This window comes from Arachis hypogaea, chromosome 4, assembly GCF_003086295.3.
Source record: "Arachis hypogaea cultivar Tifrunner chromosome 4, arahy.Tifrunner.gnm2.J5K5, whole genome shotgun sequence".
Taxonomy (NCBI): domain Eukaryota; kingdom Viridiplantae; phylum Streptophyta; class Magnoliopsida; order Fabales; family Fabaceae; genus Arachis; species Arachis hypogaea.
The window spans coordinates 111,459,850-111,481,901 of NC_092039.1; the positions used below are offsets into that span (position 1 = coordinate 111,459,850).

Sequence of the window (22,052 nt, forward strand, 5' to 3'; positions counted from 1 at the left end):
ATAAAATCCTCTACAATAACAAATATGAATATATTAATTTTAGATTAGTCCCTATAATCAGGATAGAAGATTATAATTTAAGAGTGAATACCCATTTTACGGCCCTGTTAATTTCTTTGAAGGACTACGAGGTCCTCAATAAAAAATAAAATCCATTTTGGCCTTTGATATTTAATTTCTTGAGACTGATTAGCTCCTCTATTAATAATGTCTTTTTAGAACTTACTTATGTAATACGTTAATCACTAATATATCTTTTATTTATTTTTTATAAGTAAAAATAATTTAAAAATCACTAATATTTTTTAATTTTACAAAGTAAATTTAGCCAATATATTTAAAAAAGATAACAAAAGAAAAAAAAACTAAATAGTCGTGATAATTACCTCTAGAAGATAATGAGATTTCTAACAAAAAGAATTTATAAGTCCTAGTTGACTCTTAACGGATAAATCAACAGTTTAACATATTATGTAGGGCTTATTCTATTAATACAAAAAGACTAATCAGTCTCAAAAAAATAAAGATCAAATACTAGAAAGAATATTTTTTTATTAAAGGTTCATTATCTTTCGAAATAATTGTCAGAGACTATTTAATAGGTTTTTTCCCTTAATTTATACATGACATGTCCTATGACTGCGTTTGTTTCTAAGAATAGAACTAGACAAGACAAGACGTTGAGAACAAAACATAAAGAATAGAGACACAAGATTTTGTGTTCTTATATTCTATTTGGTGATAAACTAGAACAAATTATAAAAATCTAATTTATTCTCATTTTTTCATTCGAAAAATTTGAGATAAAAAATATAATTATGAAAAATTAACAAGAATCATAAAAGAAAAAGGGTTAAGTATGATTTTGGTCTCTAGGGTATAGGTCGAAATTTTTTTTGTCCTGAATCTTTTTTTATATACAAAATCATTCCTAAGGTTTAACTTAGTTTTAAAATCGTCCTTATCGTAAGGACCAAAATCGTATCGAGGTGATGACGAAAGCGGAGGCAGAGGTGGACTTCATCTTCTTCTTCCCTTCTCCCTTCTTCTTCGGATTAATACTCAAATTCGTCCCTCAAAGATCACGCGATATTCATTTTCGTCCCTGAATGATTTTCTTAATCAAATCAGTCCCTGAAAGATAAACTGTTAGTCAAATTAGTCCTTCAGTCAATTGAATGATGACGTGTCACGTTAAGTGCCACGTGGCATGATGACGTGACACGCCACGTGGCAGAACAGTGACACGTGGCACGCCACGTGACAGGTCAGTGACACGTGGCATGTCACGTGTCACTTGACATAAAAAAGTTTTCTATTAGTCAAAATAGTCCTTGAAAGTCTAGACGTAAGTCATTTTCAACCCTTAAATTTTAAAAATTAGTCAAACTAGTCCTTTTATAATTTTTTTTCTTCATAAAATTATCTCTCTCCTTTAATTCTTCTCAAAATCTCTCTTATTCTTTTCTATTCTAAAACATTTTTCTTACATTACTACTTTTTGCTGGAATATATATATATTATATAATATATATAATTATATATATATAAATATATAATTATATATATATAATTATATATATATATACAAAAAGTAGTAATGTAAGAAAAATGTTTTAGAATATGATGGTTTTCAGTGGCTAAGAGAAGGGGGGTTGAATCTTAGCCCCTTTTTCGTACTCTGAACACTTGCTGGTCTTTGAAACAACTTCTGGAGACTATTTGATTTTTGTCTCGTCCCTAACCACGAGACTTTTATTTTTGTCTCGTCACTTAGCACGAGATATTTTTCAGTTTTATCTCCTGTGCAGTAGAAACAGAAATGAAGTAGAAGAGAGAGAATATTACACCCAGATATATCCTGATTCAGCTGCTAAGTGCAGTGCAGCCTACATCCAGTCTCCATCACAACAATGATGGAATTTCAGTATAATCTTCTTTGATTACAGACTATAAAGTGCTAACCCAACATACAATGGGATTCCCACAGAATACATTGAAGGAGAAGAAAAACTGTTAGCTTAGGATAACCCATGCAAAACCCAACATGCAATTACCTCTAGTCGTTCCTTGGTCATCAATCTTCATCAATCCGAGCGCTCCATCCTTGACTTGCTCTCCAAGATGAATTTCTGGCCCTTGATGCTTCATGATGATGATAGCTTCATCTGCTCCAATTTTCGCCTCTTCCATCACGTAGCCACCCTTGCTACTTCCTGTGGTGGTTGAGCAGAATCAGAGACAAGCCATCCCTCCAAGGATCTTCACCTTGCTGGCCGAATCTTCTTCAACCATTTTTGGTATGGAGAAGCCAAGATCTCATCACCATATCTTACCATAAGTGATAAGAATCTCAGCCACTACATTTTTTATGTTTTCTTTTTCGTGCCATCATAGTGATGGTCTTTAGGCGTGCTTCTTCTTTTCTATGGTAGCTTGCTGTAACTTCCATGGTTGCTGAGTGAAATGACCGAAAGAGAAGCAAGTAGAGAGAGAAGTGAGAGTAAGAAAGAAAAGCAATTAAATGTGTTTGAATAAATTAATTAAAATGATTTGCTTTTACTTCCCTTTGGTTGAGTAGCGTGTAGCATTGATGATCAACATCATGTCAATCACACTTTCTCTCTCATTGTTCCAAGGTCTGCAATAATTCCAATTAATAAAATTTGGATTCCACTAAAGAGTAAAAGTGATATCCGTTGGAGCATGCAGTAACATGATCAAAGGAATGGGTTTCATTTGTTAAAAGGATAAAGCAATATTGTGCCCCATCTCTCAATTTTGAGAAGAATTAAAGGAGAGAGATAATTTTATGAAGAAAAAAATTATATAAGGACTAGTTTGACTAATTTTTAAAATTTAAGGGATGAAAATGACTTACGTTTGAACTTTCAAGGACTATTTTGACTAATAGAAAACTTTTTTATGTCAAGTAACACGTGACATGCCACGTGTCACTAACCTGTCACGTGGCGTGCCACGTGTCACTGTTCTGCCACGTGGCGTGTCACGTCATCATGCCACATGGCACTTAACGTGACACGTCATCATTCAATTGACGGAAGGACTAATTTGACTAACAGTTTATCTTTCAGGGACTAATTTGATTAAGAAAATCATTCAGGGACGAAAATGAATATCGCGTGATCTTTGAGGGACGAATTTGAGCATTAACCCCTTCTTCTTCTTTCCTTTTTCTTTTGCAGAAACACTCTCTTTCTCTTTTTTTTTATTTTATAATTTTTTTGTTATGGATAATTTGGTCCACAATTTTAATATTTAAGTAAAAAGGACGATTTTAAAATTTGGTTTTAAATCTAATGAAAAAAATTACGACCTATACTTTAAAGACTAAAATTGTATTTAACCAAAAAAAATAAAAAATAATTTGTATCTTTTATTACTGTCTTTGTATCTTTTTTTATAAGATAGACACAAAATACACTAATTTTATCTTTTTAAATATATTAAACATAATTTTATATCTCTATATTTCTCTTTCAGTATCCCATATTTATAAACAAACGCAGCCTATATAATTTTTTTTTCCCTTCCTCCAACATGTAAATAGTGAAGGATTTATTTGTCAGTAAAAAGATATAATGCATCAGGAGCGTGGGCTAAAAGGGGGAAAGGCAGAAACGATCAAACGAAGAATGAAAAACTGTTCCTCGGGTTTACCACCATCGCGTGCTCCACTCCACCACTCTCAGCCAACAAGCACTAAACAAACCAAACGAAACAAATCAAAACAAACCCCTTCCCCCAGCACCACCGCCACACCAATCCCCCTACGACGTCGTTTCTTCTTCCCCAAATACTCATAAAAAACACACACTCACACAGCCAAACACGGTCTTCCTTGAATGGGCAATTGCGGCACCAGAGAAGAATCCGCAGTAGTTTCCAATGCTCAAGGTCCTTTCTCAGATCTACTCTTAATTCCTAACCCAATTCATTATCCCTCACATGCACACACTTAATCTTAATTTTACATAATTAACCCTCTCTCTAATTAACCGTACCTTCTGTTTTTCAGTTCAGCAGCTCCAGGCGTCGTCCTTGAGCTCCAGGAACGCCGGCGCCGGCGCCGGTGACAGGAAGCACAGCCGCTCGGTGTCGGATCTGAGCGAGTCTTGCTCCACGCCGCGCCACTACAACATCGAAGACGTGAGGAACAACACGCTGCTCTACACGCACGTGATCGCGTTCACGCTCTACGAGCTTGAGACGATCACCAAGAGTTTTCGCTCCGATTATATTCTCGGAGAGGGAGGGTTTGGGACTGTGTATAAGGGGTACATTGATGAGAATGTGAGGGTTGGGCTCAAGTCGCTGCCCGTAGCGGTTAAGGTTTTGAACAAGGAAGGGCTTCAGGGACACCGAGAATGGCTTGTATGTTTGCCAATTGCAATTGCATTGTGTTATATTGAATTGCATTGTAGTGTATTTCTTGTTAAATTTGTTTAATGTAGTTGTTAGTTAATTAGGGTTGGTTTGATTCACTTGCTGATCATGGCTTAATGTTTGATTCCGTATGTTGCTCTATAAGTGCTCATTGACTTTGGATTGGGGTGAAGGAATGTGAGCCATTACATAAACCTAAATCATTGTGAACTGAGAAACTTGTTGTTTGGGGTTATTTGTTGTTCTTTACTTTTTATGGTAATTGTTTTTGTGTTGGTTGTTTGATTGATGACTTGGTTGTTGATGTTGTGGTGGTGTTGTTGCAGACGGAAGTGAATTTTCTAGGGCAGCTTAGGCATCCTAATCTGGTGAAGTTGATAGGGTACTGCTGTGAGGATGACCACAGGCTGCTTGTGTACGAGTTCATGTTTCGAGGAAGTCTGGAAAATCACCTATTCCGAAGTATGCAAACTTCTTCTCTAATCCCTTTGGATTTGATGTTCTTGTAGTTGAGTAAGGAAAATATAGTAAGAGGAAGACCAATCCAATTAGAAGATAGTGTGGAATTTTTGCCTTTAGACGAATTTTATTATACTTCATGATGAATTTAAGCCATTGAGCATATTACTCTCAAAATGCATAAAATACAAAGTGGATATTCTGCTACACTTTGGGGCAGGTCAAAGTCATTTTAGATTCCAAGATATGCATTGGGACCCACACATGCTGTAGACTGGTTATACATGCTGGCTTTGGGGAGCTATACATTGTTTCTAATTTAAGTATTAAGACTTGCCTAATGTGTTTCTAGTCTAGAAATGATAGTTTTTGGGAACTTCATGTTGTGTCTGCCATTTGGTATGGCTTTGAGATGTCATGTGAGTTATATCTTGTTCCCATTGTTTGTTGGATTATCTTGATGCTTGCTAGGGTAGTTTTGAGACAGTATAGAAGTTGTATGTATACTCTGAGGAACTTCATTTTTGCTTCCTGTTTCATACTTTATAAACTTGCATTTTTAATCTGTATTTAAACTTGTGATTATATTAGAATAGCATTTCTCTCTGCTTTGGCTGGTTTTTATGAAAATCTTTTGATTCACTATACAACAAAAGACAAGACTACTTGAGTTTTTCTAAATCTTGCTTCATTAGTAGTTGTGATTTGTGAAGAAAAGAATTCTACTTATACTTAAATAATAAATAGTTTATTTGCTAAAACTATTCCAAGTTCCTTGTGTGTTTTTCCAACTCAATTTGATATGACCTTTCCTGAGGCTTCCAGAGGCAACTATCCCTTTACCATGGGCTACAAGAATGATGATTGCTCTAGGAGCTGCCAAAGGGCTTGCCTTTCTGCACAATGCTGAAAGGCCAGTAATCTACCGTGACTTTAAAACGTCTAATATATTATTGGACTCTGTAAGTTTCTATTGTTTTAACTTGATTAATGTTTCTACTACGGCCGTGCATTAATGGATTTTTCCTTCACTTGGTCTTATCAATAACTACAGGACTATACGGCCAAGCTTTCTGATTTTGGTCTAGCAAAAGCAGGACCACAAGGGGATGAAACCCATGTATCTACCCGAGTCATGGGTACATATGGTTATGCTGCCCCCGAATATGTAATGACTGGTATGATCTCAATTTTGCAAACATGCTCAATTTGCAAGTAATCCATTTGTTTAAGCTCGAACATTTAGAAGTATATCAGCTCACATGTGATGCGAGAGTTAGCTAGGCTGGTGTACTGTGGGTTGGGTAAAAGACAGTTAAATGCTGGTCCCCTTTTTCAGGACATGGCCTTAGGTATATAGCAAATTAATATGCAACTCTTACTATCTTTCTTGGGCTTAGCGGCTTAACCGATAGGAACATGTCCGTTTATCCGGGGATTAGATATAAAACGGTTCCTGTTTCTGGTCTCCTGGAATTCATGTTTTTATCTTTGCATGTCATTATTGGTTCAGTACGTACAATCTTGAAATACCCCAATTGTTATCATGGCTAGAAAACAATTTATATTATCATCTTTAATTTAACTCATTATTTTTTCCTATTTTATTTTTGTCGTTTACTACAGCAGGTTCTAATATACTACTGTCGCCCACAGTTCAAACTGGTTGTGATGGCTTGCATGTAGACATTGAGCATGTTTCATAAATCATAATATACTTCTGAGCTTAATACAAGTTGAGCATTCTTGCATATGTTTGTGTGGATACAGTTCTAATAAGGCATATTTGAAAATTGTCAGGCCACTTGACAGCTAGGAGTGATGTGTATAGCTTTGGGGTTGTTCTTTTGGAGCTTTTGACGGGAAGGAAATCTGTTGACAAGACAAGACCTGGGAAGGAACAGAGCTTAGTAGATTGGGCACGGCCAAAGCTTAATGACAAGCGCAAACTCCTGCAAATAATTGATCCTAGATTGGAAAACCAATATTCAGTGAGAGCTGCACAGAAAGCATGTAGCTTGGCATACTATTGTTTGAGTCAAAATCCGAAAGCCAGACCACTAATGAGCGATGTGGTCGAGACATTGGAGCCCTTACAAAGTTCAAGTATAGGTGCCGGTGAAGTTTCATTAACCGGCTCAAATAGTGTAAGCACAGGGCACTTTCCGATGACCAAAATCTCCGACTACCGAATGCGTCCCAAGTTCTCAAACAATGTTGGTCCTGGTGCTGCTTGCCGGTCTCCTAACCCTAGCTGCTCGCCGGGTGCTGCAGCAGCATGCCGGGTAAGATAATCGCGTGCAATGTATCCCTTATTTGGTGTGCTTCTCAAATCTCCCCTTAATCTCGAGAGTTATTGATTGCCAAAAGTGTGGGTGGCTTCCATGTATTTATTGCTGCTTTGTACATGGTGTATGGTGATAAGAAGCCATGGTAGATAAATTTATCAATGGTTGGTCTTCTGTTCATCTCGATGCAAGTTATTGTGTGGAAAAATGTATGTATTTATAATCATCGAGGCATCAGAACTACTAATATAACTGGTTGCTCACAGCCTCATGTACATGGAGAGGTTGGAACTTAAGCAAGCAAGCTACCTGGTGAGAGATTATTAGGTAGATTGGCTGTAAGATAATCTTATCACATCTAACATGCCTCTACTGTAACCTCAGTTAGTTTGACTGCACTCTCCTGTTCTGCTTTTTTTTCAAGTGGCTTTTTTTTTTTGTTGAAGAGGGAAAAAAAAAATAAAGACCAAGGTCATTTTCAAGCTTGCAAGGTTGTTTAGTTATGGCTGTCTTGCAAGAAATGTTAGCTTCTGCATTTGACAGCATCAATGTATATTTTACAATGTAAAAAGTATAAGTGTTGGTGCTGTGTTTGGGAAGTAGTTTTAAAATGTTTGAGCATTTTTCTTATTATTTCTACAAATATTTCACAAATACCTCGGCTGTGAAATTTTCAAATTTTTGCCATCAGAACATGTGTAAATAACCGATTTTTCTTCGAGTTAAATGCTACTATATAGCAACGCTGGTTTATCATACTTAATTTTCATTATAACATATATAAGGAAGATCTTTCATGCTTGCTAAAACGAGTTCAATGTATTATATTATAACTACAGTTGTCCAATGTAATGTAACATAAATATTATGGTATATAGAATTTCATCACAATGCGAGTATTAAAATCATAAAGCTCAACATAAAACAGGTAAAATGATAGACGGACCTTAATTTTTATTTTATTTTTTTCTGATGATTATTCAATAGAAATGGAAATGAACTATAATTCCAATATATCTTGTTCAATGAATATATCTTTACTAATTTATCAAACAAGAACAAAAGGAATTCGACCAAAGACGATCAATCCTCATAAAATTCACATACAGCAATAATACAAATGTAACATGTTATTAAAAAATCTAGGCGATAAATATAGATAAGAGACCAAAAACCAAAATAAAGTGAAAATGATAGCTTTGCTCAGCTTGAATCATAAAGTTGGATCGTTTTTCCAAACTAATTCAGCCAAGCCATGGTTTACTTAACCATGAATTTATTCGGAGATAATATTCATGGTTAATTAGAAACATATCACTGGCTAAATCAGTTTAGCAAATGATTAATCATATGCAGAGACCGCAATGTCCAATTATGGTCCAAACTGAACGATAGTACAGAACTATCATTTCATTTTACTAACAGAGAGAGAATAAAATCAGGCCTAAAAATTTACTAAGCTGCCATGTCTAATGCCGAGAACAATAGAAATCATTCAGTCTCCATGGACATGAGTCTTACTCTCGTAGTATCTCTTCTCACTCTCCCCCTTCTTTTCATTCCGTTTCTGAATCAAAGATAAAATAAAATAAAGCGGGTCAAAATAACTGAGAGCGCATTAGATAGGAAATCATGGCCAAAGGAACAAGAAAAGTTCAAAGAAAACCAGCTAACCATAACAGACATTCCACTGGATAATTTTCTTCCTATTCTTTGTATATTATGTCCTCTCATCCAAGGGTTGAGTTTAGAATGTCCACTTTTATGTTCAAATAAATTGTTTTCTTGAACCAATCAAGGATCTAACACTAGCTTCTTTTATTGGATAAAACCCACCAGTTCATCAGGGTTTATTACTAGGAATCCAAAGAATTCAGCTCAACTCATAGAAATCCAAAAAGGTTTAAGTATCTCAAAGGCTAATTTTTGCATTCTTATGGTTCGAACACAAAACACCCGATTTACTGGTCAAAACATCTAGCCATTTCAACGAACCCTATGTCGGTGATCTAGTCATTAACTAATTCACATTTTCCTTACTTTCTTTTTTATAAAAAGCTAATTCACTATACTTATCATTGACTATTTATAAATATGCTAACATTTGAACAAGAATTGAAAAGAAAAGAAATGTGATAATGATGATGCGCAATCAGACCTGGAATGCCTCGTGATTTGATACAATCCTTCTAATTATTGTAGTGGTTGTTATCCCTAAAGGACTAACCAAGACTCTGAAGATGCCCATGCTAATGGGAACAGCATATGGGTTGGATTCTTCCTGTACAAGAATCAATTTCACAGGAGTTAAGGAAAGTCGTGCTGCAGAAGAAGTATTAGTGCCTGTAATAAATATTGTAAATCCATTTGCAGAAGAAAAAATTACCTTCTGAAAATCATCGTTTTCCGCAATGGTTCCATGGACAACTAATGAGATGTTAAATGTTGTGATCTGCACTCAAGATTTGAGGAGTGTCACGCCAATCCAAGAATGCATAAATACTTAAAAAGCAAAACAAGAAACAGAATATATTATTGGAATATATACAAACAGAAACAAGCTAGAAATTATCACTAAATCTTGCTAGCATGCTTTTCAAATAGGAGAAAGACCAAGCTTAAGCTGGTCTCGACATTGTCACAAAGCCGCTATTATGTTACGAGTTTTGATCTATGATGACATCACATCAAAGCCTACATCATATCAAAGACCCTGAGCAATTACTTAGGAGTTTGATCCTTGATATATCCATTAATCATTACTAAATAGAGTTTTCAGCATGTGGTAAAGTGGATGCATGTATTATCCATAACTCAAGTGAATATCGTGACAGGGAGTTTGACAAATATATATATAAAGCTCCAGGTCTCCACCTTATCTCCTAATCTTCTTGGAGAATTACTCTAACAGTAACCGAAATAATGTCACAAAGGCTAGGCTCAGGTATATATCTAGACCATAATATCATTATGATATAACTCACCCTCCTACAAACACAATACTTGCACATGGCAATTGTGCAAAGTAGAAAGATTTAGAGAGTAAAAAACCATAGACAAGCGTACATAGCATCCCAAGCTCGCTCTCCCACATCCATTTTTACCGATGAATTGGGCATGGCTTGTTCAGTGAAATCTTCATTAGTCACTAGTATTGGTTAGCATAATGGCAAAATTAGAACATACTTTTACCACCTCATGGCTCAAGAACGGTTATTGCAGCAGGAAAGAAAGATCACAGCATGCAAAGTCAATAATAAGAATGAATTAACTAAACTAATACTAACCATATCCCTGGACACCTCCCACGGCGCACCGATTATAACTTCATCCACATAGCGGCATGCTAAAACACTTAAACTTCTTTCATGGAGATTCATGATAGGACGATGTGGTCCTCTAGTTTCACTATAAAACCAGTGTGGAAAAAAGTTAATAAAAAAGTATGTAAAACAATAAACATTAGTAGTATAAACATCAATGAGAATAGATACTTGGATTGTTTTATGTTGAATACATATTTATAGCTTTTTATTTGATGCAAAATAATGCTACTATAGGAATAGTTTATCTTTAGGAAATAAAATAAAACTGGGGAATAAAATTTATGAATGACAACAACCTGACTGTCTGATCAGTGTGTATTCCAACAAGAAGAAAATCTCCTAGTTCCCGAGCCAGCTTCAAGATCTATCAAACATAAAAGTGCAATGTCAAGCTGAAAAATCACACATTAACTTTGACACAGGCAGGTAACTGGAACAATATGAATGAATAACTTTCTAATAGATACATAACCATTCATGTACCTCTTATCTAATAGTTTAAGCTTTTGGGAAAGTGGTCTCATGACACTTTTCTGGAATAAATAGTACAACTCTTAAATGCATCACAATCATGTAAAAAAGAAAAAAGGCACACAAATGAAAAGTATGTCATTGTTAAACACTCACTCATAAACCCCATGAAAAGCTAAAGGCCTATTTAGTTTGGGAAAACATTTCTCTTTTCATTTCTCAGGTTTTTTATTTTCAGAATTTCGTGAAGAAAAAATGGAAATAGAAATGGAAATGTTTTATTGTTTATTCTACCTATTTATTTATACCAGTAAATGGTGCAGATGCAGGCCATACCAAATTTAGTCTGTAAAATGCATTAAGGAGGCAACCGGAAAAGGACATTTTGATTTTCTTAGAAGCCAATGGCATCAATTAATCCATATAGCTGACTCTGACTAGTGGTATATTCTAGTAGTTGGTAGTAGTGCGGTGGTAGCTACAATTATATATGGCCACAAAAGCAAGCACACAACAAAAAGGGTATCATATCAGTGTCAAAACATTTTAATATTGATTGCAGCAGATAATAGTTTAGTAAAGGCAACAAAATATTCGATTGAAAAAAAAAAAAAAAAAAAACCCTAAAACAGGAAATTAAGCTACCTTCCACTCCATTGTTCTGACATAACATTTAACAGTGCATTGGTAAGCAATTATGTTGAGAAGGTAATATAAAGTTATAAACAATACCTCAACATGACCAGCATGAAAGAGATCAAAGGCTCCATCAATATATACAATGCGTGCATCAGGTCCCGGGCCCTGGTATAATAATCATGAATCAATATTACTGAAGCATGATGTAGATAAAAGACAGCTTGTCAAAATTATTTCAATACGGGGAAATACATCATATTAGAAATGGAGAGAAAACCTAATAGTGAAGGTTCAATCATAGCAGTAGATACATTTAAGAAATTGATCTTAGATTTTAAGCGCCTTGAATATGTTTCTGCTATCACCAGGTTCAAAATTATATCCTGCCCAATCTGCCATAATCCAAATTCTGTCTGACACAGGTATACCTAATTTCAATCCTGTGTCATTCCTTAATCCCTTTGCTACCTAATTAACAGCCAATTGGGACATACATTCGCCACTAACTTAATTCACAATAACCAGCTTGAATTACATTGTTAAAAATTTTTTCCCCCAAGGGTTTATCCAGTTGGTTGATTTCCTAACAGAAACAATTTCCTGCTCTTCCAAAACTTAGGTCTATTAAACAAGTGTAACGACACAAGCTAAATTAAATCCTCAAAAGTGATCAATTGAGCAGGAAACTAGCAAAGAATAATGAATTAGTTGACAGGTAAATTCTCAAACGCGTATTACGCGTACGGTTTCTTGCTTCAAACCGTGATTGGGGTTTACAAACAAAAAGGAAACATCCTCTCATGCTTATAAAGTATAAACTAACACCATGGGTTCAAAAATATGTGATTCAAGATTCAGAAAGTCTAAACAATTGGGAAATGACAGAGAGAAGGGGTAATGAAGTTGAAAATAAGCATATAAGTAGTCAAAAATCGGAATTGAAATTAAATGTACATACCCTTCCATTTGAGAACTGAACAATTCTACGAGATGTAGGCATAAATTGAGAAATACGAGTTCCACGATCTTCAAATTTGTGACTATGACCATGGCTGAACTGTCTTTGTAAAGAAGAGTGGTTAGGGTTGTCACTGGCAGACCTTTCTCTCGTACAGAGAAGCATACGACCTGGGTATAAAATTATTATATAACATCAGTTCTCCATTTTCCACAAGCACACGAAATTATTACGAGACAACACTGAAAAATAAATATAAGCACAAGGGAAAAATATAAGACAGGCAGGCTAAAGACTGAATATGCTCACAGGATGGGAACTTTCAACTGTACCAGATAGGAAGGAAAACCGACAAAAAGCACTGCTAGTTTTGTGAGAAAAGGTCAAAAGTTTTGATATCAAACTTCTAAGGGCGGAAATGCAGTTCAAAGAATAAAAATACGGTATGGAGGAAAACGACAAAACGTTAAAGCCTCAAAGGTCTGTTAATAAATATCATCAATTGATGAGTTGGCTTATTGCTATAACCAAACAAATCATCTCTTTGTAAACAGGGTTTCAACTGTTTGCCAAAATTCCATATTAAGCTTCAGGAGAATTGCATAAAAGTATTAAACCAGAGAAATTTTCCATAACTGCAACAACATAACAAGTAGAAATCCGGTATAAAATACTACCAAATGAAAGGGGGCACATCCATTTATATGGTTTATATAGTGAAAAATAAAACTTATTCAAGTTCTTTTTTTTTTAGAAAAAAAACAAAAGCAGCTATGGGAGGAAAAAATATCATCAGCGGTGATAAACAAACACAAGAACATCACATGCCAACCAAACATGACAAAGGACTTCACTTTAATAATTTCCATAAACTATATCAAACAAGATGTGCATGCCCAATTGCGCCAACTAAATAAGGAAGTCTTATACTACAAAGAAAAGTAAGCAAATCCTAACCAACGATATCAGTGCTAGAAACTCCTTCGGTGCGCTTTATCTGCTTGTAACGGCCAGCTTTCTTTGCATGAGCATAAGCATCAGTGCCGTCAGGAAGAATACAAGGATCGTCCCCGTGAATAATGTAATCTATATTGTACTCATTAAAGAGCTTCTTCATGAACTCCTCAGTTATGGCATATGGAGCATCAGTAATAACCTCATCAACCCACTTTACAGCATTCACCATAATCATCCTACAACACACATCAACACCTCATAATCCGAACAATAACAACAACAAAGCCTTATCCCTCTGGCTACATGGATCAAACCTCATAATCCAAACGCAGAACACAAAAGCAACCCCGCCAAAATAAATAAAGAAACAAAGAGATGCCATAACAACTATAACTAAGCATTGTCCCATAAGACAACTCAACTACTTGGATCAAACCGACATAACAACTGAATGCCAAAATTTCTGCATGGAAGTTAAAAAAACAGTAGCTAAACATATATTTGCCAAAACAAGTATCAGTGTATCATTGCAACTACAACTAAGCACGGTCTGTTAGATAATTCAACTACATAGATCAAATGCCAACACAGTGCTAGAATTGCTGCATGAATATTAAAAGAAATATCTAAACAAATATTTGTTATCACAAGTATCTCTGCAACTACAACTAAGCATTGTCCCATTAGATAATTCCAGTATATGTATCAGATGACAGAATACCATAATGCCAAAATTGCTGCATGGACATTAAAAATGTACATATAAAAAAAATAGCTAAACATATGTTTTCCTAAAAAACCACATTTTGATTAACTTATTCTACATTGCTTCCCTGATTCTTCTCATAAGAAAAAGGCAATCAAATCCAAACATATGATAAATCTAGAATCAAACAAAGAACACAACACAAAAATGACACAAGATAAATCAGCATGGCATGAATTGAGCTCCAAGAAGAAGATCAAAATCCTAGAAAAAAGTGAAAAAAGTTGTGACCTTTCTTCAAGAGGGGTGACAGGGGGACCCTTATTTGCAATGATTTCATCGTCGCTAACAACACCAACAACAAGCTCATCACCAAGAGCACGTGCCTGTCTAAGAGCATTGCAATGGCCATAATGCATCATATCAAAGCATCCATCCATGTACACCCTAATTGTCTTCTTCTTCCTCCTTCTCTTCCACAAACCAAGAGGCTCCAGATTCTTCTGAAGCCCTTCTGAAGACTGCAGCAATCCGTACAGTGACACACCAACGATCACGCCACCCACCAGAACCGTTGCAATGAACTTCGCCGTTGCGTTCTTCTGCATCATCACCGCCTCAAAAGAACCCATTTTTCTTTTTCCTTTTGGTTTCTCTCAGTTACTTTCTCCCATAAATGAAATTAAAACGAAGAAGGGAAGGTGGGTGCAAAATGAGGTTAGAAAAGTGGCCACCACACAGAATTTGGAATGCCAATTTTTTATTTTCAGCCAAATATATTCCGTTTTTGGTTTTAGAAAGAAGCTAGTAGCTTCTGCTTTTTCCCCTTTTTTGTGTCAAACCAACAAAGTTAGAACCTTTTGTGTTTTTGAATTCATATATTCTTTTGGACTTGTAGAATTCATAAAGTTTGTGTTTTTATTGGTATAAGGAAGATGGATTTGTTTTTCTTCTTGGGTCGGAAGCATTTAGTACGTTTATGTTTGTTGCAGAATATTGGGCCTTAAAGGCCCATTTAAGTCCAAAAATTGTATTGGGTTAATTTTTTGTTTTTTAACTGAGTACAAGTTTTCATTGGGCCTTTCTAGACGTTCATTTATTGCAAAATACTAAACAGAATATGCTAGAAAGTTTTAAAAGGCAAAAAAAAAAAAAAAAAGATCAAGAGAAAAATACTGTCCTCATGTAATCATATTATATGGGCAATGAATTTGGTTAATTTTTGTTTTCAATAATTTATTATTCTCTTTTTAAGATACAATAATAAGTTGTTATTCTTGGATGAAATATACTTTTGGTCCTTACAAATATTGTTAGTTTTGGCTTTAGACTTTATGAAGAAAAAATATTAGTTCAAACATTTCAAAAACATTTAGTATTTTTTTATCCTTATAAAGTTTCATTTTAATATAAGTCTAAGTTTCATGATAAGTTATTTTCAAAAATATCAAACTATTATGTGAATTTATCTTAATAAAATTTATTATACTTTTTTAGTGACATAAAAAATATATCAATTTGGTGCAAGAACAAAAATTCAAACATTACAATAGTATAAACTTAAGACGTAATATCTTTTATAATAAGCATGTAATGCTACATGATCAACAAAATTTCTCTTCATATATTGTTAATTACTAGTATTTTTTTTGCCACGTATCCCCCAACTCGATAGGTCAAAAACTAATTCGTCGCATATCTGAGTTCCATTTAAGGGTCTACCGCTGGCTAATAGATTACTGCGTATACAAGGTGGGATTCGAACCCCCGACACTTTTTTAAACGGACAAGTGAACTGACCACTCGACCAACTCAAATTATTACTAGTGTTTTATTATAAGATTTTGTGACACTATATTTTCATTTAACCATTATCATAATAAAATTTATGTTATTATCATAACTATTTTAATTTTAATTGATTTTATAATTGAGATTTAAAGTCCCAAAAAGTATTGCAAATTTTAGTGTTGGTTCTCATATGGTGTTCTACAATTCAAAAACTATGACCTGTACGATTGAAATTTTAGGTTAGGGTCCATAAAAAGTTAGGGATAAAATATGTTACCGAACAAATAAAAATTAGAGTATTGTCATATGTAACATAGGTGGATTAAATTAGAGATATAGCTAAATTTCATTGAGCCACTTAAACATGGGTTCAAAGTCTGTATTATTTTAGTGTGTAGGGTAGAATCCACCCTAAATTATTATAAATCATTAAAATACTCAAAAAGCAGATCTTGGTAGAGGAAAGCCTCTTCAATGCTCACTTATTGGTGAACATCACAATGTTTGGCATAGTTGGAGATTGTACTGATAAATACTATAAATAATATATCCTAGGTCAACTTATAATTTAGAGGGTTCAATTCAATGTTACTCCCTTCTATGGAAGATGAAGTTCTGCTTTTTTTCGCTTTTAATTTTAACTCAAACAACCCTCTAATAATCTAATATGAGCAATGTTAGGGGCAGCAATATTTGTGATTGGTAGCCATCAATTAGTCATCAATGATGATTTGATGGTGTGAGATTGGTGTAAGATTTCATCCAATAGCTCACCATTTTCTGCTGGTTACATGCTGGCCAAAATACAATAAAATTGTTGGCCCCCTAGACTTTTCCATCTAATATAAGGGCTAATAAACTGCCACGTTGCTTCTAAACACATATCACCAATAAATTTCTTTAGGGCTTAGTTAGTTAACATATATTTTTAAAGATACATAATAAAATTACAAATTAAAAAAATCTGTATAAAAAAATATAAAATTTAAATTCTCAATATATTTATTAAAATAAAATTTTTATTATCAACAATCTTAATTTATGTTTTTAGAATACAAATTAACTAAACCCATTTCTTAAAATATAATGCTTGTGATTTTGTGTTTTTCTTTTCCTTCCTTTTTTTCTGAAATTCAACAAAAACGTATTAAATTAAAAAAAATCAAAGCAAATTCTTAGTTGTTAGTATTTTAATAGAAAAATAATAATATCACTCCTATTTCTTAAAATATCACTCCAGTTAATTTTTTATTATATTTTATATAATTTATAAAAAAATAATATTATCAAAATAAGAGTTGTAAAATTAATTTTCTTTTATTAATATCATATCATCACTTTCTTATATTCTCAGATTTTATTATGTCGGTAGATTATCTATAAATGGCTCCATAAGTAATTATTGATGATGAATTTAGCAATATTATTCTTTTAACTTTAAATAGCTAGGAAACATTCTATACTTTCCTTTACGTTTTTGGGAAAAAGTACCAAAGTGAGATTATGTCAATAATTAGCCCATCATTATTATCTAATAATTGTACTCATTACCTGACGTTACCAATGATTAAGCAGTTTTTACAATAAAAAATTAATATTCTCTGCTTAAATTAAATAAAAAACTGTCAGTTAAAATCAGTTTAAAAAATTGTTAAAAATTAAAAATAAAAATTTTCTATTAAGAAAGCATACAATATACACACTTTTTCTTTGAAAGAAATGAATTTGAAATATCAAACTCTAGTAGTCTACCAAATATATGTTTGAACAATTTATTAAAGAAAAAAAAAAGTAAAAAACGTAGACAATAAAAATATTATCAACAGAAAAAAATAAATAAATAAAAGATAACAGCAAGCCATATCCTATTGTGTTTACTTTCTAGGTAATTGACAAAGAGGCGCCAACATAGAAAAGAAAGACCCACATATGATTGACGCAACTATATCTTTGATTAATTTTCTTTAATTAGCCTTAAATATATAACAAATTAAGTGAAATGTAATAATAATAATAATAATAATAATAATAATAATAATAATAATAATAATAATTATCTACAAAAATTAATTTCATTCCATCAGCTATGTTATCACCATAGTATCAATATCACAATCATTTTAGGTCAAACGCAATACACATACAATCATTTGAGAGAAAAAAAAAAAGGTTCAAATATTATTTTTTTAATCTCAGAAAATAGTTTTCGAAATGAAATATATAATGCGCTTTTTTATCTTACTAATGGAGATTGAGTAGTTGGTTTTATTCTAGAAAGTCTAATTTTAGATGCACAGAGTGGAGTTGAATATTCTCTCCTTAGGATATTAATCATGCTTACGAAAAGGATTTAAATTTATTATCCTAGAATATTTGTTTAATGATCAATAATCCTTTTCGTAAGATCTCTTTTCTTCATAAGTAGTTGTACTAATTCATTTTAGTATGGTGCTATTTTTATATATTGCTTGTCTATCAAAATAAAAGAACTTTAAATTTGGGGTATGAATATGATTATTAAGTAATTGGGAACTTAAGAAGAAAAAACCAAAGGGAAAAAATAAGGAGGATGAAGTGGTGAAGAGAGTGTGTTGGATTTGATAGGAAAAAGACAAGAGAGTTAGTAGAGAAAAGTGAAAATGGGTGATAGCTTAACGCCAAAAACGTGCTGCTAAAGCAAAGACAAAACATGTATCTTATCAATCTATGGAGAACTTTCTCTCTTATTTTATTTGTACTACACCAATACTAGACCTTAGACAAGGCTCCACCATGGTCTTCCATTTGGAGTCTTGAACCCCAAATTGGAATCTTCCTCTTATATGTCTTAACGATATGACCCTTAGCTTGGACCCTAGGGAAAGGCTTGCATTATGTTCGGTATCTACATTTATTTTATTATATTAATCTTTTAAAAGACAATTATAAGTAAATTTAAACTTTTAAATATTTGTTTTTTCATCCCTACTGTTAGGATGGAAATCATAAAAAGAATTGGCGCTTACGGATACTTACGAAGATTATTCATGACAAAAAGATTGATGAAACTTGCAAAATTTTTACGAAAATAAAAATTCACTTTCGTGAATAAATAGAGACCGAGGCGGATATTAAAATATCTGTCTTATAGAGATCTGTGAAAAGAAATTTATTTAAATGCTCTTATATATATAAGTTATGCAAGTATATTAGTATGTTAAATTTGTGTTTAAATTATATTTGATTTTATACATTTGATTAAATAATTGTATTAACTTAATATCAATGATACTCGTCAATATCTACCTCTTTCGTGGGAGAAAATAAACGTGACCCGTGATAAAAATAGAGACGAGACGGAAGATATTTTATTAAATAGGGATAAGAGCGGCCACAGAGATCAATTACCATCTCTACCTATGGTATATATTTTGTTATTATTTTTTCTCGATTTAGAAGGGCAAATAAATTATTGTTTCATCTTGCTTGCTTCATCTGGCATCGTCATTAAAAATATGAAGCCTGTTACACATACAAGTCTTTTTGGCTTACAAATTTTATAAGTTGGTACAAGTCTAACAAAAAACACGCATTACACTCCCACATTCAAGAGTAACTAAACGCACGTTATTCAATCACTTGCTGTTTCCAAAGCGCGCTACTCACCATGCATTATAAACGACTCCTCTTCTTCTTCCTCCATGAAAACGAGTTTCTTGCCAAATTTGAAGATAATAGAACTTCAGAAATACACCCAAATGATTACAGAAATACACCCAAAGGATTACAAAAATACACCCAAACGGTTACAGAAATTCACCCAAACGATTATAGAAATGCACCCAAAAGATTACAGAAATACACCCAAAGGATTACAAAAATTATACCCAAAAGATTTAAGAAATACACCCAAAATTTGTTGAAGTACACCTTATGCATACTTCAGAACTCTTTCTCTTTCTCCTCCTCATCTTCTGCTGCTTCTTCTTCTTCAAAATCGATTTCAGAGCTTGATGTAAAAAACAATGGAAATCGAGAATAACGAAAAAAGAAAACATAGAGAAAAGCACGTAAATGAAGAAGGAGAAAAAGAAGGCAAGAAACGAAAGAGAAGAAGAAGAAGGTGCAGTGAAAACGTGCAGTAACGATTGAAGAAGGAGAAAGAGAAGGCAAGAAACGAAAGAAAAGAAGAAAAAGAAAAGGAAGAGGAAGAAGAACGTGCAGCAAGAAGAAGAAGAAGGTGCAGTGAAAACGTGCAGTAATGGTTGAAGAAGGAGAAAGAGAAGGTAAGAAACGAAAGAAAAGAAAAAGAAGAAGAGGAAGAGGAAGAAGAACGTGCACAAGAAGAAGAAGAATGTGCACTTGTAAAGACTTGTATAAAAAAACGCTTGTATGTGGAGAATTTCTCTAAAAATATAAGTCCCGATTTAAGTTATATATGCAAAAATATACTACTAGTAATTAGAGGGTTAAGTACGACTTTGGTCTCTAAGATTTAAGTAAAAAAATTTTGTTGTCCTCAACTTTTTTTTTAAAATACAAAATCATCCCTAAGATTCAATGTAGTTTTAAAATCGTTCTTTTTAAACAGATTAATTTTTTAAATGACAAAAATACTCCTTTCTCTTCTTACCACTACCACTACCACCCATCCATTACCGCTGCATCACCATCTGCATCACCCCACCTATTACCACTCCATCACCATCTGTTCATGAATCCAACAAAAAAATCCAACTTTCAACAACAATCTCAAATAAATCAAAATCAAAACTACAATTCCTCACCAAAACCATAATCATTAACAAGAAATAAGAATCATCATCATCTTCAAAACAAACATTAACAAAAAAAAACCAGAAAAATTAATCAATCAGTTAATTAATTAATAAGATAAATAAAAGAAAGAAAAAGAGGTAAAGTGAATGCCTATCATTAGAAACAAAGTGCAGCAAGACCCGAAGAAGAACGGTGAAGTGACGGGTAGAACACCGGTGACGCAACGCAAGCAGAGGAAGACCGCTACCGGCGGCAGCGCTAACATGACCTCAAGCGGCAACGACAACAACACAAATCCAAGCCAGCGACATGCTAGTAAACTGCGGTGATACTAGTGCGACGACGGAAAGGAGTAGCAGCGATGGTGAACGGCAGTTCCGGTGATAATTTGTGGCAGGTACTCCTCTTCCTTATCCTCCCTTTCTTTTCATTTTGCTCTATGTGTTCATCTTTGTGTAACTATTGTGCCAATGTGAATTATATATATGATACGAATTTATCGCCAATGTGATTTTCGACGAGGGCAAGGGCCAAGCGACGGCTAGAGTAAGGTGCTGTGACGGCGAGGGCGAGGTGCTGTGAGGCTAGAGCACGAGTCTCTGGATTTTTGCTTCGTTCTCTTTCTCTCCTTTTCACTTTCTGAGCTTTTGCTTCATTCTTTTTCTCAGTTTCTGCTTCTCTCTCTTATGAAGGTGTGATAGAGATGATGATATTGAGGATATAATGGTCTGAAAGACGATTTTAAAACTATGTTAAACCATAGGACGATTTTCTATGTAAAAAAAGGTTAGGGACAAGTAAAAAATTTTAACCTAAATTATAAGAATCAAAATTGTACTTAACTCTAAATTAGACTACTTTTACATATATATAACTTAAGTGTATAGAAAAAGATACATAAATGATTATAGAATAAATTATTATTTTAGTCCCTAATATTTGAATTAAGTCTTAATTTCATTCCTAATATTTGAAACGTTTTATGTTTATCTCAAACGTTTTATTTTGTCATATTATAATTCTATGATCAATTTTTTTTTTCAAAAATAGTCTTTTGTTTTCACAATAATTTTTTTTTGGATAGTGACAAAAATAATAATTATAGTGATTATAGTAATTATTGTAGTAATTTGAGAACAAAAATTATTAAATATTAAAAAAAGAAGATAACAATAGAAAAAAATAGTATTTTTTAAAAAAAATTAATTTTAACCAAAGGACTAAAATATAATAAAATAAAATATTTAAAATATAATATTTCAAACATTAAAAATAAAATTAAAATTTAGTCT

At 33.3% G+C, this 22,052-nt stretch overlaps 2 protein-coding genes across 2 annotated transcripts; one reads left to right on the forward strand and one right to left on the reverse strand.

The window, feature by feature from the left end:
• The first annotated feature begins 3,594 nt into the window (after positions 1–3,594).
• Positions 3,595–7,765, forward strand: LOC112797278 (probable serine/threonine-protein kinase PBL8). The gene is made up of 6 exons (XM_025840126.3): positions 3,595–3,918; positions 4,040–4,395; positions 4,734–4,869; positions 5,692–5,828; positions 5,921–6,044; positions 6,667–7,765. The coding sequence occupies exons 1-6, from the start codon at positions 3,867–3,869 to the stop codon at positions 7,158–7,160; spliced, it is 1,299 nt and encodes a 432-aa protein (XP_025695911.1). The 5' UTR covers positions 3,595–3,866; the 3' UTR covers positions 7,161–7,765.
• A 405-nt stretch (positions 7,766–8,170) lies between these two features.
• On the reverse strand, positions 8,171–15,063 carry LOC112797280 (ethanolamine-phosphate cytidylyltransferase). The gene is made up of 9 exons (XM_025840127.3): positions 14,503–15,063; positions 13,506–13,741; positions 12,549–12,718; positions 11,684–11,755; positions 10,777–10,844; positions 10,442–10,562; positions 9,541–9,606; positions 9,313–9,435; positions 8,171–8,721 (listed from the first exon to the last, which is right to left on the reverse strand). Exons 1-9 carry the CDS (start codon positions 14,841–14,843, stop codon positions 8,650–8,652), a joined length of 1,269 nt encoding a protein of 422 aa, XP_025695912.1. The 5' UTR covers positions 14,844–15,063; the 3' UTR covers positions 8,171–8,649.
• Between the last annotated feature and the right edge of the window lie 6,989 nt (positions 15,064–22,052).

Excerpts from the sequence above, each read along its gene's own strand:
- LOC112797280 (XM_025840127.3), bottom strand. The coding sequence starts at position 14,843 with ATGGGTTCTTTTGAGGCGGTGATGATGCAGAAGAACGCAACGGCGAAG. Across the intron at positions 9,436-9,540 it reads AAAACGATGATTTTCAGAAG|GAAGAATCCAACCCATATGC; the intron begins GTAATTTTTTCT and ends ATTCTTGTACAG. Across the intron at positions 8,722-9,312 it reads CAAATCACGAGGCATTCCAG|AAACGGAATGAAAAGAAGGG; the intron begins GTCTGATTGCGC and ends TCTTTGATTCAG.
- LOC112797278 (XM_025840126.3), top strand. The coding sequence starts at position 3,867 with ATGGGCAATTGCGGCACCAGAGAAGAATCCGCAGTAGTTTCCAATGCT. Across the intron at positions 4,870-5,691 it reads GGAAAATCACCTATTCCGAA|AGGCAACTATCCCTTTACCA; the intron begins GTATGCAAACTT and ends TGAGGCTTCCAG. Across the intron at positions 5,829-5,920 it reads CTAATATATTATTGGACTCT|GACTATACGGCCAAGCTTTC; the intron begins GTAAGTTTCTAT and ends CAATAACTACAG.